Source organism: Numenius arquata, chromosome 2 (genome assembly GCF_964106895.1).
Source record: "Numenius arquata chromosome 2, bNumArq3.hap1.1, whole genome shotgun sequence".
In the NCBI taxonomy this organism is placed as follows: Eukaryota; Metazoa; Chordata; class Aves; order Charadriiformes; family Scolopacidae; genus Numenius; species Numenius arquata.
In genome coordinates this window covers 116020793-116040310 of record NC_133577.1, presented here as the reverse complement: position 1 = coordinate 116040310, position 19518 = coordinate 116020793, and the positions used below count along the sequence as shown (strand labels likewise).

At 42.0% G+C, this 19518-nt stretch overlaps 1 protein-coding gene across 2 annotated transcripts in view; it reads left to right on the top strand.

Annotated features, from left to right (window-relative positions):
* Nucleotides 1–19518, top strand: part of ABCD2 (ATP binding cassette subfamily D member 2) — a 47079-nt gene that overhangs the window by 20943 nt on the left and 6618 nt on the right. For both annotated transcript variants that reach the window (XM_074168467.1, XM_074168468.1), the window contains 3 exons: nucleotides 10948–11093; nucleotides 18182–18266; nucleotides 19003–19128. In XM_074168467.1, the coding sequence (XP_074024568.1) occupies nucleotides 10948–11093; nucleotides 18182–18266; nucleotides 19003–19128 (357 nt within the window). The remainder of the gene's footprint in view (nucleotides 1–10947; nucleotides 11094–18181; nucleotides 18267–19002; nucleotides 19129–19518) is intronic.

Below are 19518 nucleotides of genomic sequence, written 5' to 3'. Positions count from 1 at the left end.
GAGTTGAGTGGATACATACTCAACTTTTACTCCATATGGAAACTAGTGCATTTCATAGTGGGCATTTGTCTGAAGCACAGAAGCCAGTACCACGCTTGATACAAATGAAGACCCTTGTTGACAAGTTTGAATCTCCAGGGAAATCCAGGCTTGATTTGATACAGAGATTTCAGTATTGTCTCTTATCTACTGGTGGTCATTTCAGTTGAAGCAGCTTCTGTTATTACCATCTTCTGTATAGATGGATGGAGAGACTTCATTCTCCTGACTCATGGAGATGGCTCACTTAAAGAACAATGTGGTCACATCACTTGGTGCAAGCCAAGTCCCTTTTATTTGTGATCCATAAAAGAACTTGAACATTCAGAGGATTAAGATCCATTCATTAAGTCATTGTATTCTTACCTTGACAGGTACACAGAGGTATAAAGTGCTGTCAGCTGCATGGCTGATTAAATACCGTGATACATATGCAACTAAAAGGTGAAATCTATTCTTGTAATCAAAGCAGCATCCATCCTATTTTGAATATTGCTTCAGTACTAAGCACATAAATCTTGTTTTGGCTCCTGCACAAACGTTGGTGTCACTAATACGCAGAACTTCCTCCATTTTCATTATTTTGAGATGATTTCCTCAATGTTACAGAAGAGCTAAGTTTTTGTTTAAGAGTGTGCCCAGTTGCATGAATATTTCTACTAAGATCTCTGGCAATCAGTTGCTCTGTGTTTCATAATGTATTTTGGACACCATGTTCTTGCCAGCATGAGCTTGCAATGTTTCCACCCTCCACTTGCTGCTTTTAATAGGATTTTGAATACCGAAAGTCCTCATTCAGTACCGATAATTATGTGTTGCGTGTACCACCTTTCCAGGCATCCATGTATGTGCCAAACTGTTTATGGAACTTCATTTAAAAGCTGGCAAAATCAGGCTTTGAAATTTTTTAAAGTATATTGTCAGATGAAGCTTGACAAATGTTTTATAAATATGAAGTCAGTAAAGAGATTATAAGAACTGATTACATGGCTGGTATTTATAGGATCCATCCAGGAAAGCAACTAACAATCTATTTAATCTGTGCTAGGTTCATTTTGCTCGAACAAACAGCTTGTTTGCCTTTAAATTTTAGTTTTGATAGCAGTGCCAGTGAACAAATTCACCTACAGGTTAACTGAGATCACTGTGTAACTTAGCAGTGGTATGGACAAACTTTCACGTCAGGGAGTAATCTGGTTGTTGTCTGCAGAGAAGTGCCATTACTGTGGCCAGTTTGAGCAGTTGCCTCCAACTTAATGCCCTGTATTGGAGCTGTGCAACAAGGGATCATTGACAGATGAACAGAATGGCAAATGTTTGCTATTTCAATAGTATTTTTGTCAGATGTCATGCTTCAAATGCCTTATGCATATTGAATCATGAGAAACGACTTGGCTACGTAACACTGGGAAGCACTGGAGAAAATAAACTACAAAACCTGCTTGACGAAAAGCTTGATGTGAAAAGACTGAAGGGATGCTGGCTTTTGTGAGGGGAGGACAATTGAAAGCGCTAGTAACGACTCTATCATCTTCCCTGGCAAGAAGAAATATTTTCTCTTCCTTCTTACTACAGTTTTCAATCATAAACTCTCATTACAGTGTCCTATGCTTTACCAGATAGTAGACATAGCCAACACCTTCTTCTGGAGGAGAAGGTGGTAGACCTTCCCATGTGCTCTGGTTCTGCCTTCTGCCTGCCCCTGTGTCCTGGGCTCCACAACTGTGTCCCAGCTCCAAGGTAAACTGGACGTTCAGCCCTCTTCAGCCTCTCCATGGTCTGTTCACTCAGACACATTTCTTAGGGTCTACTTCCGTGTTTGCCTGCCTGCAGGCTGAAGATCTCACCTTCTATCCCTCTTCCAACTCACTGTGGTTTCCAAGGTAAATATAAGTTTTATTCAGCACTTGATTCTCCTCTGCATTTCTTGGAGACAACTCACTATTCACTAGTAACTAGCCACCTTCCAGAGAGAAGACTTTTAGCTATTTTTGTATATAAGTGTTCAACCCCCACCCTCACACTTGATACAAATAAAGACCCTTGTTGACAAGTTTGAATCCTTGTGCCCCAATGAAAGCGTTCATTGTTGATCCCAGTAAGAAAGATATTTGAACTCTGTAATGCATTAATTAAAATTCCTTTTATTAGAGATAAGGAATAAGCTGATAGCATAGATAATCACAGAATGGTTGAGGTTGGAAAGGACCTCTGGGGGTCATCTGGTCCAAGCCCTGTGCTCAAAGCAGGGCCACCTAGAGCTGTTTGCCCAGGACCATGTCCAGACAGCTTTTGAATATCTCCAAGGATGGAGACTCCACAGCCTCTCTGGGCAACTTCTTCCAGTGCTTGATCACCCTCACAGTGAAAAATTGTTTCCTGATGCTCAGATGGCATCTCCTGTGTTTCAGTTTGTGCCCGTTGGCTCTGGTCCTGTCACTGGGCTCCACTGAGAAGAGCCTGGCTCAACCTTCTTTGCACCCTCCCTTCAGGTATCTATGTAGATTGATGAAATTCCCCTGGGCCTTCTCTTCTCCAGGCTGAACAGTCCCAGCTTGCTCAGTCTTTCCTCACAGGAGAGATGCTCCAGTCTTTGTGGTGCTTATATCCCATCAGATGTTAGGAACCCAGCGTTGAGAAGCATCAGATGGACCCCTAGTCACAGCATGTCATGCTGCACTGATCCCAACAGTGCTAAGGTTCGTTGGCATTATGGTCTTTAGGAGCCTGATAGGATTTTCTTAGAAGTAAACAATTCCATTTATCATTTCTACTGTCAAGCAAAAGGATGTTAGCATGAGAACATGCTGCTTCACTTCAAGATAAAGACAAGGACACACAGGTGGCATAATTGCCAATGCCAAGTGGGAGCTGCCTGCAGACTCCTCTGTTATGATTAGCCAGCGAAGTTTATCCTGCAGCCAAGAGATAAGTGCAGCACAGCACAGTTCTGAAGGCCAATTTATATGTGGAGCACAGCCCAACACAGTGCAGCAAAGTATAGCACAGGCCTGTGCCCACTCAGGTCAACTGTTACATGGATCACTAACTCCTCAATGCACAGTAGTCTTCCAGTTCAGACCAGTGCAGTTGTTCATCCTGTGTCCTAGGACAAACATCTAAGACACGAGACCTACTGGAGGTACCAGTTCACTAGGGGACTCCACTGACTACCAAGAGAGCCTGGGGTGACTAACTCAGACTTGGATGAGTAACTTTTAGGTGAGATGAGTCTCTTCTGCAAGTAACGCTGAGTAGTCCCCACAACACTGGATTTTCAGTTCTTTGTTTTTGAGTCATTAATTGTGTCAAGGTCTCATGGTAGCATGTAGCAGGAGAGTTTCTTTCTGCAGTTCAGACGTGTGCGCTAGCCTAGCTTAGTTGGGAGCATGTCTTTCCCAAGAGGAAAGGCTTTTCCAGACTTGTTTATCTGCCTAGCATTTGGCATTAATTATACCCTATCAATTTCAGTTTCTGCTGGAGACTACTGCAGCTCCCTTGTGGCCACTTCAGGTACCTACAGCGCTTATAAAATGGTTGTAATAATGTTCCGTGCATCCTTGTACATGGTGCATCTCTGTGTTCTGCACTGTCATGTTCTGTTCCGTGTAACGCAAAGTGTTTCACAGGGGATTAGAGTGAAGTTGGTGCAGTGTGTGACTTCCTACATGTTGGCAGGGTGTCTCGGTGGTGACACGCTCTTGCCCTAGTGTTACTTGCATATTCATATCCCAGTGCATGCAAAAAGTGTTGCCATGGACAACTAAGCATTGTAGAAGCCCAGAGCAAAAGCAGCTTCTGCTCTAGAGGCTTCACTGACTACACTTCCTCTTCTCTGTGAAGTAAGGTGTCACTTCTCATCTGCAAAACCATGCATAATTTGGGATCCTCCTAAAAGAGGGAAGTTGCCTTGCTCACTGTGTTACATTGCCATGATAAAAATCAGGAACACCTCTTAGGCTGTGGTATGCCTGGTGGGACTGGCAGGCTAGATTCCTGGTTTTGTCTTGTTTTTTCTTGTTTTTTTCTTTAATTAATTGATCTTCATGATCATCCATCTAAATAATCCTTTTATCATCAGGACTGTCAGAGGTATGAAAACACTGAGCCTGCAAAAATTAGATGTTTAGGAAAAGGAGAGTATTTTTCCTTCATTTGTCTGGCTGGTTTGATTCATTGCAGGAGTTATAATTATTTCAGATTGCATTAGCTGCTCATATTTTGTAGAAATTGTCTGGGCTTTGTTTTTAATTATACCTGTGTTCTTGTGCTCTTTCTGTTGTCTCTGCCTATCACAAGATAGAAATAGACTTAACTGGATAATTTTGTGAATTGTTCACCTTAAACTTTTATGCCATCTGACCAGTTCCAGTTATATTGTAAGTGATCTTGGTTATGGTGATTAAGTAAATCATGAGATGAGGTGATACCTGACCATAAATAGTGCTTTAAATTAAAGGCTTCTTTTAACCTGCTGGTTATTTTTCCTTCCAGATTATTTTCTTACAGAGGTGTGCATAGCTTCTTTGCAAAGAAATCTAGAGCGATTAGTGTGATTTTTTTTTTCAGCCTTTGATATTAGATTCTAATCATATGCATTGAGAATTCAGTCTTTCATACTGTGCATTTCATTTCCTGTTAACTATGTTAATGGCTACAAGCTGATTACATTCCACTCTGGTAACTGATCTATCTGAAATATTTAAAGGGTGTTCATGGCTAGTTCTGTGTGAGTGGAGAGGAGAGTTCAGTGTAGGGTATTTTAAAGAGAGATCAATTATTTATATCTTTAGAAGGGTTGCTGGAACTTTAGCTGGTCCTAAAATCCCTTGAACTAGATACAATGCAGTAAATTGAGCCTGTTGCTTTTTTATCATTGCTAAATATTATTTTATTTTATAGGAACTTAATTCACATTCATTCAAGATGTATTTTCTCAAAGCTGTATTGGTGGTGTCATCATTAGTTTTTTGCTGTTTGTTTTATTAATGTCATCAAAGAGCTATTTAGGAATCCGGATCACTTAATGGAGGCTGACATTTCTTGAGCATCACTGTTGATCAAGCTTTGCTGCTGTTGAAAACCATGGAGTTTTTACAATTGACCTAAATCAGGAGTATGGCAAGAGCCAGAGTTCTGCTGAGGTGATTCCGGTTCAGATATTACAGCACCTAAAAATTAGGATCTTGGCACCAGCAAGGTGATGGAAAGTTCTAAAACACAGGTGGATTCTCTCGATAGTTGGACAGAGATTTATGGCTTTTGGAAAAGTATCTAAAAAACTTGTGTGGTAGGTAAAGGGAGCCACCTAGAGTTAATCCATAGGAATCTCTAAATATAAATATATGTCTGAACTCCTCCGTCTTATTGAAGTTCAGGTGCCAAACTGAGAGCCAAATGTTAAACCCCTTTATCTATATTAAGCTCTCTCTTGAGAGCAGGCACCTAAATAAGATTAGAAACCCCTTTAATATGTTTTTACAATGCTACTGGAGGATTAGGGTAGTTACTCCATTTTATATTAAAGAGCATTAGGAAAAAAAGGAGTAACGAGTAACATAAATAGTATATAGCACAAGGATTGTTAACTGAAGTTTCCCTCCTTCCAGTTGAGGACTCTGGTATAGTATATAGTTAGGCTCTTTCCAATAACTCTCTCTTCAGACACATGATTCCTGCCTCTTAGCAGCAGTTTCCTTGCTTCAGTGGGAAGATTAGAAGGTGCCCTCCCTTTGGCTCCTCTTTAGCCTGGACTTTAGCCTAGAAAAATGGGAATCTGATGCCCTGCAAGCTGAGAAGAACTTAGCCTGAACCCAGTTCTTGGAAGAGATTTGCTAACCATTAACTTGTCATACACCCCCTCATCTTGCATCTTGAGTAGCTGTATTGCTTTGTGCTGGGCTTCAAACTCCTGCTTTCATATTCCATGCTGTACTGGACCTTCTGGGGAATTAGACAGCATTTGGGCACATCTGGAGACATGAGCTGTGCCCTTAGCTTTCGCGACTGGAGATTCTTCAGTGCAAGCACCGACTCCTTAAGATCTTCCAAGTTTCCTAGGAAGATCCCTCCATGGCTGGAGCTTGGACTCCAGTATCATCTTACTGAACAGAGGTCCCTACATTTGGAATATGTTTTATTTTAGATGTCAAAGCAAGCGCTCTGGATTGCGCTCTGAAACCATCTCAATCTTCTTTGAAAATCCAAGCTGTGATTTATCTGAAATGGCGAATCCCAGGTGTCATGTTCCCCTTTCGCTCTCCTAATTTGGGTATATTAGAGAGGCATCTTGTCAGCCAGAGACAGAAACTTACCAGATGGGGCAGTCAGGAGCTTATAGTTGCATTAAACCTAATTTTCTAGAAGATAAAGCTTTTCCCACATAACTTTGCATATCTGTGAGAATAATAGTGCGATAATAACTGCAAAGACTTGCACAGCAAATGGCAAGTCAGATCCTGATTGCTTAGTCCAGGGCATGTGTATGGGTTCCAGAATCAAAAGCCACAAGCTCACTTTACCTTCTATGGAGGAAATGTTGATCATAGCCTGTGCCAAGGAAGGTGAGATGAGCTTTAGACTGTACTGAGAAACAGTTCTTTGGGCACCCACATTGGAATTCTGATGCTAGCCATTTAATTAAAATATTTATTTTTGATTCCTTTCTTATTCTGGGGTGCTTATGATTAAGACTGACCATTTGGGTTGCTTTGTAGACTCTCAAAGTGCATGTTGATTTGTTGCTATAATTCTTTAAAATATTATGGATGTTAAAACAGGTTATCAGTTCTGCCAGCACAGTTTATTTTGCATGGAAGATGAAAACACCTTTGAATACATTTAGGAAGTATTTAAAAACATTTCAAGTGGATAGGGCTTCTTCTGATTTTGGAACAGAAATTTGTTCACATCTAAGCAAGTAATCTTCCTTAACTTGCTACTCAAAAGAGTGAAGCCCTCTTCAAGACATCAGTGAATGAATCGATGCTAGTACTGCCTGGTTACAGTGTGCAGTGTTAATCTACCATCCCTTTGCATTATACTTCCCTCTTTAAACCTAACAACTCCTACATATAAATCCTCTTTTTGGAAAGACAAGTGTCTGGTAAGTACTCCAACATGTTTTGTAGGAACCTCCCCCTTCTCCCTCCCCAGAGCTAACTGCAATAAAGAGACGATGTAATCAGCAACACTTGCCCTTTCTCCCCATATGATTTCTCTAATGTTTTGCCAACATTGTACACAATGCCATGTGTCAATAGGCCACTGGGAAATTGTCCATATCACAGGCTTCAGACTGCAGCATGTCTTGATATCATCTTTCTCTAAAGCCTGCACTGCAAGGGGGAAGCTGTAAGCGTTAGGGATGATGATTTGTTACACCAGAATGAAGTTACAGTTCTGCAAAGTTAAGCACAAAGTGCACCAAACAGAAGCTGGTGATGCAACAAAACCATCAAACTGACTAAAAAAAGATTGGTGTATGAGAACTGAAAGTGTCTCTTCCAATAAATGCCTTGAAATTCTAGAAAACCAGGCAAGAATCAGTAAGTTTGCTTAGCTTTCTGGAGGTTTGATACCAAAGCTTTTAAAAAGTATTACTGATCTTAAATCCTGTCTCTCAGAAACAGTGTAGGGATCTTTTTTAAGAGAGCAGAGAAAGAAAGAAAACAATTGCAGAGCTATTACCATCAAAGACATGACCTCCACGTGGCAGAGGAGTTGCTTTTGGAGTCCATAAGAGGGCTTTCTTTGAGTCTGGAACCCAGACACTCTGGCTGAAAGGAAAAGCTCCATCAGAAATCAATTAAGTCCAGTAAAACTCGAGTATTACTTCAGGACAAAAAGACTGTTTTTATTGTTTGAACTGCTAAAATTTTAATGAAAACAGTATTTTAACAAGGAGCTTACTGGCAAAGCCAAAATTTCACTGTTGCTGTATCCAGTTACCCATAATTCTTACAATTTAATGTCTGGCTATCACGCACATGTAACCTCAATTACAATAATACCTGATGTTTAACAGGTTTTAGTGTGTTTTTGACTTTGTGGCACCCACAATATGTAAGGAGGTTATTGTCTTCAGGTTACGGATAGAGAAATCTGGTTTAGTATGAGATTATGAGAGTATGAGTTAGATGAGATCTCATCTAACTTTAGCACTGGAGAGGTCAGATAACTAAGTTGTCTGGTCTCTCTTCCCCCATTGAGGGAGAAGACACCCCCAGGAGGCAATCCATCCCCACCCTAAAATACATGGGATGAACCAACCACAGAGGTACCTCTCTTTGTTGTCAAGAGTTGGGGCCCCAAACGAGATGTCTCATGTCAATTAAGATGAAGTGTCCTCTCAGGGACATGAGTGGCTCCCTGTAGGATGGGGGTGTGTGTTCTCTCCCACCTGCCAGAACAGGCCCATAACCATAAGCCATTCTTCCTCTCTGCTAGTTAGTCAGTAATTGACAGGGTTTGCTATTCCACTTCAGGCTGGACTTTTCTTTAATTTTTACAAACTAGGTGGGGAGAGGCGTGCTTGGTAGTACTGGTGTGTTTAGATGGGAGGCCACAAGGAAAATCCAGTTGTACCAGGAAGTGGTGCTGGTGACTCAATAAACGGCACGGCAACAAGTGTCCTGGTGCGCTGCTATTGAGCATTGCCTTCCCGGTTGTGCTGTAGGTTAAATCTCAGAGCTGCTGGTCGTTACAGGATCATACTTCACAAGAGCAAAGTATTAAACCCCAGACAAATTATGTGATAGGTAACTCTCCTCCTTGCCCTTACCTGCAGCTTCATCTAAGTTACACAGCCTTACGCACAACCTGGCCTAAACTTTTCTGAGCCCAGGTGGAGCTGCTGTCTTCTGTCCCAGAGATGGCAGCAGTATGGAGCAAGTGAAGTGAGTTCTACATATGCAGGAAATAAAGCCCTTTGGGAGTTTAGATGGAGACCAGTATGGAAATGTAACAGATCATTATTTCATGAAGTTACATAATTTTTAGATTTGAGATTTTGCAATAACCCCATTAATGTAAATGGTTCACTGCACTTGACGCTAGTGTTCCAGCAGCAGCCCAGAGCAGCATTCTTCCCACAATAAGCGCAAAGCAGAACAATAAGCAAAGAGGAGCAGCAATGCTTGTGTTTGACTTGCGGTTCTGGTTTTGCTTCATCCGGGTGGCTGCCCACAGCAGGGAGAATACCAAATATTTGTGAGCAGTTCGGATCCCCTGCCCTTCCCACCCTCACCCAGCTGGTGGTGAAAGTAGTTTAACTACGGGCGGGTACGGACAGTTGACCAGTTGACATCCAATTGACCATGGATATCTGCAGCACCAAAACCAGTGCAGTTTATGCCAGCTTGAATGTGACTTTCAGTTCACGTTGCAGCTTTAGCTCTGTAATTCTACATCTGTTGCATTATGAATCCTTTCAAATTACTCTGTAGTGTCAATTTTAGGGACTCTCAAAATAACAATGGGTAATCCACCCCTTCTGCAGAGACACAGCCAAGGGAAGGGAAGAAATTTTCTAAGGTATTATACATCCCTGTCAGGGAAAGCCTCAAATGCATGGCTGAGACCTCCTCACCATGCAGGTCCAGAGCTCTTCAGGGAAGAAAACTGACCCCTCATCAACACGCTGTGAAGTTGTTGGAAGCAGTTCTCGTGGCAAGAGCAAGCTGCCTGGAAGCCTCCTCATTGCTGGCCCAATTTTAACTGCTCCTCTCTGTCATCATCCCGTGGCACCACAGCTTTAATAAGACTAGTATTGTTTTGGCAGATGAACCCAGAGGGAGTTAGTGTAACTCTTGGCACAGAAGACAGGATAGAAGCTGGAGCCTGACTGTTCTTTGGTTCTGGCCTTCCCCTCCAAACTCCAGATCTCACAGATCATTCCCGGGGTGTTTCCAGCTTCCAAGGGCTATCAGCAGTGTCTGTGGGGCAGGATGGATATTTGTCCTCCACAAGAAATTCTTAGAACAAGAGCAGCAAAAGAGATGGCCAAATAGATCTGTCTTAGATTGCCGTTGCTATCCCAGCCTGAATGGCCTGGTATCTTTTAGAGAGCTGTAAAACTGTTCTTTGAGCTGACTTTGTTCAGAGATTAGGAGGATTTTGGGGGCCTGTGCTGTAGCAGAGGCTGGGCACAGGTAATGACATTGTGGAGACTGTCCATAGCCATTCCAGAGACATGGCTGTGATTGATAACTCTGGCTCCAAAGTGGAGACATCTTGTTTTCCTAAGAGAGATGGTATTACCTGGTCTTGGAACATGGTGATTCAGAAGCTGCTTCACATACAGATCAGCCTTGTCTTTGGCAAAGGTGGGCTGATGCTGGGAGTTTAAGCTGATTAGCTTCTGTAATGTATGCCTTTTTGCAATTCAGAAGTGGTCCACTGGCTTCTAGAGCCAGCGAGGTTACGCCCAGGCCCAATTCTGCAGTTCATTGCTCTCCTGCCTGGCTTGGGTGTCTCCTGCTGCACCATGGAAATCTTTCTCAGTTTGAGCTACAATGTTTTTGTTACAATTTGCTTTTGACATGTGAGTGTTTAATTCGATTTCTACATCTCTAAGCCTACCAAACCTTGAATACAGTGTAGAGTTTCCCTAATTCCAAGAGAAAGCATTCCAAATGGGCTACGAAGTGGATGTTTACTCTGCCTGATCTGTCATTTTGCTTTCATGCTAATACTACCCCCTTTGCTATGCTGTAATCAGCTGTTATGGAAACAATACATTATCTGTAGGGTAAGTTTAGAAAAGCATTCACCCACAATGCACCCACAGATAAATCCAGCTTTAGCAACATGGTGTTTAAAGCATTATACTATGCTCATAGAGCACCAGCAAGATGCACTCGCTTGGAGCCAGCTCCAGATTACCAGTTTCTCTGTGTTGTTTCTCAGGCCCTACATGTCCATTGGAACGCTACGTGATCAAGTCATCTATCCAGACTCAGTGGAGGACATGCATGAGAAAGGCTACCAAGATCAGGATCTGGAGTATATCCTGCATACGGTTCATCTGTACCACATAGTTCAAAGAGAAGGAGGTAAATTGCGTATTTTTGTAAAAAGGTTTACAAAATCCTTTCCTTGTGTGTGTGTTTTAATGTGACTGACCTTTACTTACTGAACTGGCAAAACTGGATCCAGATGTTTTGTGGTTGTGCTCCTGGTGCTAACGGAGGGAGAAGAGCTAAGTGCTTCTCTGCTCCCCAGTAAATCCATGCCCAAGCTGAACATCCTTGTTCTCTTGTAATGGCCAGTCTTTTCATGGCATTGTGAGATAAGTGACCTTCTTTCATTTTCTTAGAAAATGTGACCTGATTTAAAACCTTGTGATATCACTAACTACATCAACTCAAAAGCATGTGAGCGAAAGGAGAGCCAGGTCTGCTTTCACCTCCCTGGCTTGTGTGAGCGGAAGGACTATGGGCCATAGGAAAGAGTGTCTGATACCACAGCACCAGGGTGAACAAGTTAAAAATAACCAAATGACAATGCCTGGCAACAGAGTGTTGCCATTTACCACTTGCTCTTTAAGTTGCCATATGTTCGCAGTGTTGTTTGTCCTAAGAGTAGGGGACAGTGTAAATATGCTGGCATAGCAAGTGTCAAGATGCTAAAGGCTTCTCTTGTGTATAAGGAACTGGAGCATTTCATGGCTTTTCTTTTTTTTTTTGGCATAGCAATAATTTTCATCCTTTTGTTTCCACCAGCCACTAATCTCTAGTTTGAATTTCCTCCCCATCATTATGCTTTTAAGACAGACATAGGACAAAGTTGGTAACATTTAGAGAGAAGAAGGAGGATCTTCAAACCCCTCTAAGGAGCTGATGTCTGGAATGCTGGATGTACCTTGCCTCTCTCTGCCAGCTGTCAGTGCTTGTTTTCAAGAGAGTACTTGGGATTCATTGCCTTGCAATGTATGTGCTTGGTGTCTCTCAGGATCATTCTGACAGTAAAGAGTAGTTCTTCAGCCATTGGGAATCCCAAGGCAACATCTAAATTCCCATTCCTGGATAGCAGCCTGTTGATCTGTTCCAAAGGCAGAAAGTGTATTAGTATGCGTGGACACTCATCTGGTGTCTTTTCTGCACATTTTAGAGTGGGAGTAGTAATCATTTACAGCAGTGATTGTACGTCTACAGGTTCACAATGTTATTCACATCTGATCTATGACACAAGGATTGAAAAAGCGGGCAGAGTGCTAAACTCGGTGACCGGAATAATTGCAGAGGAGGCCTCTACTCCCTACACTGACTTTATAGCTATTCCTGTTAGTATTCCTGAGTCACTTCTCTAAGTGCTCAGATTACAGAAGAACAAGCAGATGTGTTGGAATGGAGAGCTGGAAAAGGAGGAGCAGTTAAATTGTCAGTGGTGCGAAGCCACTGTGGAGTGTGCATTCATAGCGTGCTGGTACTTGTAGATGTACTGAACAACACATGACCCTCAGTGGCCAAAACCAGATCCTCAGCAGTCCCTGGATGCACATCATTGTGGTTTATAACCCTGCAGCTGGAGCATGGAAGTGATGATGGAGCAGTTACTGTTCTCCATGTAGGAAGTGCCACTGGCTTGGGTCAGTGTTCCCTATTGCCAGACTGAAAACCCAAGTTTGTATCCATCTCGCCTTTACTTTCTGTGCCAAAGGACAGTAGTCCTGTTTTACTGCTCACCCCATTCTTGCTCTTCTGCCTGCCAGACTGTGTATGTGAGACATACACAATCTATAAAAAAGCGTAGAGAGGACTGTTAATGTTCACTGGTGCCCTATTGAAACCCCACTCAGGATAAGGGCACACTGTGCAAAGGTCTGCACAAAAAAAATGTTGTAAAAAAGTGTCTTAGGTACTTTGTGGTCTAAAATGACAGAAGTGGTCAAAGCCGGAAAATGAGGAGAGATTACCACATACCAGGAAGTTTTTAGGACCATAATACACTTACTTGTTCCTTTTTCTCCTTGAGCATTTGCAGGAGACAAGTGCCAAGGTAGGAGCAAAGAGGAAATCCGTGACATATGATTTGACACGTTACAGGAATTGGATATACTTACATATTTTTTAGAGCTCCCTCAGTCTAGGACAAAGACTTGTATTCTGGTTTTTGAACCAGAAAGCCAGAGAAATACTTCTTGAAAGTGAACAATTGAAATTTTGGTTTATACATAGCTGAATGAGGTTTTTTTCTTCCAATTTTTATTTTATTCTTTTACTTAAAATCAGATGTTTAAACTAAAATGATTTCTATTAAAAATTGCACTTTTTTTCTTTGCAAAGTAACAAAAAATCCCATATAAAGCTTGTAAAACACGGGATTTGCCCAAAACTATCTTTTTCCTTTTTAAAGACTGCTTTGATGGTTGACAAACACTGGCATATTCCAGTAGAAAAAAAGTTTTGCTGAAAAATTCCTATCAAGTTTCTAATTATATATTATACGCACTTTTTGCAAATGTACTACATCTGAAAAAAAAAAATCAATTAAACCATTTTTAGTTATTCAGATTTTTGTGGGTATATGCGACACGTCCGTGCTATTTTGAACTGTTTCCATAAACTGTTCCATAAACTGTCCATTCTAAGAATGGAGCTAAGTATCTGTCCATCATTAAGTTATAGAAATCTAATGTAATTCTTTAATATTTTTTTCTGTAGATGCTCTTCTTCTTCAGAGCCTCACCTCTCTTCTCCTTTCACCTATCCTCTGCAGTATTAAGCCTCTACCAGACAGCAGGGTCCTTAGGGCATGACCCTGTTGTGCTTTAATTGACCATGAATGTCATGTGTGTATAATATGATGCTTTGCAGCTTTGTGTTCTGCTCCCTGTGGGCAGTTATGAAAAAGCCGGATGGAGCCAGAAGTGCGCAACTCGGACTCAATTTATTTGTCCTGGTGTAACTTTATTGTCTTTAGATGAATTACCTCCACATTGCATCAGTACAAGGGTCACCAGATTCCAAGTGTAAAGTAGCCAACAAGAGCCTGACATTGTTATCGTTGCTTCCAATGGCAGAAATTCCTCTCTTTTTCTAAATAAGGTTTGACCCACTTTGAAGTAAATAGAACGGTTACAAGAATAAGTAACCCAGTTTGGCACTTAACTTCTGTGTTACCCTCATGAAGCTTTTTTCAGTTGGTAGCAACAGAATACATCAAAGCCACCAAAATCACATCTCCTTCCCCACTACCACCATTCCAGATGTCCCTGAGCCCAGGCCCTGGAAGAACCCAGTGCAATGGCTGTTGACCGTAGCCCCCGTTGCTGCTAGGGGCAGAATTTCCTTCCCACTGAGGCCCACACCGATGTTTTTCTCACCACCTGGATGGTAGAGGGATGCCATTTTGTTACTTACCTTTATATTATCAATCAGGTGCCCCCATCAACACCTGCAAAGTTGCTAGCTGCTCCAGAACAGTGATTTCATACGAAGTGAGGATAGCAAAATAGGTTGCATTCAGCACGGGTGGTGAAAAGGCATGTTTTTTTGTGTGGAGATGCGCAGTAGATATAGATAAAGTGGTTCCTTTTCGATCTGCTTTGAAAATCTGTGTATATTTAGCCAGTGCCGATGGTGACACAGCCTCAGGCTGCCGATAGCCTGTCACATGAGAGGAGCCGTGAGTACGTGTAGCAGCACGCTGGAGGCATGACCGGGCCTGTCAGGTTAGGGCTGGTGACATTACTGAACGAGTTCAACCTGTTTATGGTTTCTCAGCACCCCAGATTATAATTATTCTTCATTATTTTCCACATTTGTCAGATCTTTGGGTCTTGTCCAGGGAACCTTTGTGCTAGGCCACGTATAAACACAGAGACAAGCACATTTCCTCTCCCCGAGATTTTTTCGTCTGATGATTTTAGCTCTGGATTTGCGGTTGTTGCTGGTACCAGCAGGAGCTCTGGGGTGCTCTGCCAGCTTTTCCAGTAGCTCTGAAATCCAGAGACACACATCCCTGCGGTGTCACGCTGAGCTAGGCAGCTCATGCCATCAAAGAGATGGTCTCTTTGTTCCTTCCCCAGCAAAGCTTGTCCTTGCATATTCATCCTGCACAGCACCCGGGCTCTCTTCCATTTTGACAACCGCCTGGGGACATAGGCCGTGCAGGAGGCCTCCATGTTCAAAATCTCACCAGGGGTGGATGCTCTGGCTGTAGTTTGCTGCAGGAGCCTTCCTCCTGTCGTGGAGCTATAACACTCCAGTCCATCCCGGATGAGGTGCATTGGAGTGTAGATCTGGAAAAGGAATTTTTAAGTGTATATTTTTATGGCAGCTGAATGCTCTGTCTTGCAGGATTCACCAGGATGAAGGATACAGAGCGCTACAGACCCCAGATATAACACTTTTTTTTTTGTTGTCAAATTTAGATTGCTTTTTCCTTCAGAAAATTGAGGTAAAAAGCATGGTAAAAGAAGCCATGCAAGAGAATGAAACGCTGCTATCGTAAGGCTATCACTAGTTTCTGCTGACAGCTCTATGTATTCCCACTGTTGTTGCTTTGCCCCAGCGCATTACGCGTGCTCTTTGTCTTGCCGGTTGCAAAAGGTATTTCTGTGATACCCTGTGTTCATCACATCTACATCGTACCATGTGCAATCAAAGGCTATGTGTAACAAGAAGCTGGGCAAGGAATTTGGACTCTGAAAGCCAGGATTACGTTTGTACCTACTGAGAGATTTGTGCTGCGTTCATGGACAAACCATTTCATTTCTTCATTTGTAAAATGGATGTAACTATGGGTGACGTAAGACACTGACTTGGCTGATATTTTCAGAACAATAATGACCTTCACTGACCTGTGTCATGTCAGCAGGAAGAAAAGGAGAAACAAGTAGGTGCGTTATTGTTAATGCACAGTAGGGAGTCAGTTTATTGTGAGTTACAGTGCCTAAGTGTTGAAGGAAATTGTTCAGACATTAGAAAATCATTTTTAAAACGAATAATATTAAAATGGATCCTTCTTTATCTGTTGTTTGAGACATTCCAAGTGACAAATAGGACAGTTCAGGGAGGAAGCTAGGTAGGAGGAGACAAGCCGCACTTCAAATATTCAGTTAGAATGCAAGTTCAAGTGACCACAGAGATGACCATTGTATCCCGGTAAACAGAGGCTAAATCTTACACCTTTAAGGAAAATAATAGAATGATTTTTCTGACAAGGTGATGCTGCTTCTTGAACTTCATTCCCTTTTTGCCTTTTAATAAGTCTTTATAAACCAGCTCATCTGGAAGAAACTGTATGAAGGCAGGCACTGCTTCCCCAGGCACGTGTGCACACCCACCCACCCACCCACATCCTAGCTCAGATCCAGATCCCAGGAGCTCGTCTATATTCTCAGCTTAAAAACAATAGAGTATAAGCAGCAGCCTGAACATTGTCTTCAGAAGCATCGTTGTTTCTGTGGCTTTCATGGAGGACCATTCCCATCGCTTGACCCTGGAACCCTTACCAGAAAGGAGGGCTCCAGGCGTTTTGCAGTCATTTTTGGAAGCTGAAGGAGTTGTTGGAACAGCTACTCCAGCTCTCTGTGTGATCCCACACCAGAGTTCATCCAAATGGTGATGATTCAGTTAATCATTACACAACTCCCTCTTTGCTAGGAGCCTGCTGGTAGAACCCACTGTATGTGTGCCCGCCGGGGGGGTGCCCGCTGTGATCCTTAAACAAGAATGGAAGGAAACAAAGGAAAAACAATAGGATCACTAAAGGTGATGTATTTCTGGTGTGTGCATGCCTGATTTTTAAATCTAGCTATATACACATATATTAAAAAATCATGGCATTATATTTTGCAATTTCACATAGAGAAAATTCTTGGAATTCAATCTCTAGCATTATCAATTGCTGTTTTCAGTCACACAGCTTCTCACCAGATGCTTCACTGAGGTTTTTTTCAGACCTACCAAGCTCTGGTGTAGCACCAAGCACGGGCAGAGCACTCCCCGGCCTCCTGCACCATAACAAGCCCCATGAGCCCCACTTGTCTCACCTTTGGTCAGGTATCAGAAATGACACAGCCCACCCTCCTTGCTTGACCTTGTTTACAGTCTTTTCTGGCAAATGTTTATTTTCAGTTGGGCAGGGGCAGAAAAGGGTTTTTTGTTGTGGTGTTAATTTTTTTAGTTAGAGTGCTAGGCTGATTTGGAAAAATGTTCTCTTCCTCACTTGGCCCCGCTCCAGCCGCCTGTCTCATGAATAGATGATCTGTTGAGACAAATGTCTTACCAGATTTTCTCTGCATCCACACTCTCCCTTTTCAAAACTCATCTATTTTCCTACTCTATCTTCCGGATTTTTTGATTGAAAACTTATTTTCAGTAGGGTAATTTGGTATTTGAAGTTTTTCATCAGTGGGAATGAGTCATGCCAGAGTACTCACAGAAACACCAGTCCGCCGGGAGATCACAGATAAAATACATCATGCTCCTGTTGCACGTATCTGAAAGTGATGAAGAAAAAAATTGGTTAGAGGCCATGCAGAATATTAAATAAAGATATGCAGTGTTCTAACAGTTACGGGTCATTTCTAAATACGAAGTAGCAGGAAGTTCGTAGAGAAAACCCTCCTGTCCATATGTAGTTTTGTGTGTCAGCTGCTTGTCTGAGTCCACAGAATGCATCCCTGTGTCTGTATCCGTGTTTCTGTTGAGTTTGCTGACAGCTTTTCTTCGCCTACAGTAGTGTGTGGTGTCCGGCACTGCTCTTTATGTTTTTTACGCTTTATGTTTTGAATTTGTTTTTAAATTTCCGCTCGCACCTTTCAAGAAGGAATACAAATTGTTCTATAAAACAAACATGATCAAAAAAAAAAAAAGATTAGTTATATGCAGGTAAAAGATGTTTTTTCAAAGAGATGGTAAGTAAAGTTTATTGACAATACCTACATGACCAAGAAGGTTAAATTCCACTTTCAAAACTGACATGATTTTTGGGGCATTTTTCCAACTGAGTGCCAGTGGGAAGGCATTGAGGTATTTCAGAAGATGTGATCCAGAACCCTGAGCTGTCTCTTCTGGAATGGAAATACTCTTCATGATTTTGGTTGCAGATTGCAGAGATGTTGCAAGTGAAGATGCATTTCCTTCGTAAGTTAACATTGTCCTGACATGTTTTGTTTGCATTTTTTTTAAAGGCTGGGATGCCATCATGGATTGGAAAGATGTCTTATCAGGAGGGGAGAAACAAAGGATGGGCATGGCTCGGATGTTTTACCATAAGTAAGCATTTTGGTTTGTTCTTTAAGTAGCATCTGAAAATGAGGAAGAGTTTTGGAGGCTTGCTGTATTAGTTTGAGCAGTAGTAGACTATAATCTCCATGCAATATGCAATACTGCTACACGGTTGCATAGGACTGCGGACCTTATAATTTATTCATACAAGCTCTGCTTTTAGTTTGGGCAATGCTTCTTACTTAAGCTTTGCTTTTGGCCACACAGCATTACATTTTCCAGATGTTCCTTTCTTTAATATCTTGAGCACAAACATCTTCCCTCCATCTGTCCTACAAATACTGCAGAAGTCTGATGGACTGTTGTAGAGGCTATGGGACTTTAAAAGCCAAGCTCCAAAACTTTCTGGGTTTGGAGACCGCAAGCACTACAAAGGCAGCCCCCTCCATGCAGAGCAGTGGACAGAAAGTTTCTGAGTTGGCAGTGGCTACTGCATGACTTGATGACAGGACAGAATAAAGCTAGGTCAAGCTAGACCATTAGTTAGATCACTGTGTACTCAGATGGACCAGGAAATAAAACTCATTTTTCCTGGAAGCTGGGTCTGCACCTGAATAATGCTTGGAAACCTTATGTTGTTGCTAGCCAGCTTCCAGCTGTAGATGAGGGACAGCTGTCTTGTAAAAATTGAACTCTCCTTTCTGTTGTTCTTTCAATTAAACATTGTGCATGAGAATACTGTCCAAACCGTAGAAGAGTAATGTTCTTTATCTGCTTTTGAAAGGCCAAAGTATGCATTGCTGGATGAATGCACAAGTGCTGTAAGCATTGATGTTGAAGGAAAGATATTCCAAGCTGCAAAAGCTGCTGGGATATCCCTGCTTTCTATAACACACAGACCTTCTCTTTGGTAAGTACGTTCAGGGATTGATAATGGCCCTTGCTTTTAGCTTTCTGACAGGCCATGGATTGGCTTTTATTCTTTGTACTAGGGCAGTTATTTAATCAATATCTACTGCATTTTCTGAGGTAACTTGTCTACAATAATAGTGATGTAAATACATTTGGCATTGACTTTTTTTCATTCTTTGACACGTATTTATTCCTCCCTCATGTTTTTTTAAATGTGTTTCAGTTATTAGCTATTAATAGCAACATGCAGGTATCTAAGAAGCAATTAATTAGCCCACCACACCACAGCCACAACAGATATCACCAGATTATTCTGTAAAGGTGACAAGATACATGAGGTGTCCTGGGGAAGTTTACCTTGGGAGAAGATGGGAGACATGGCAAGTGG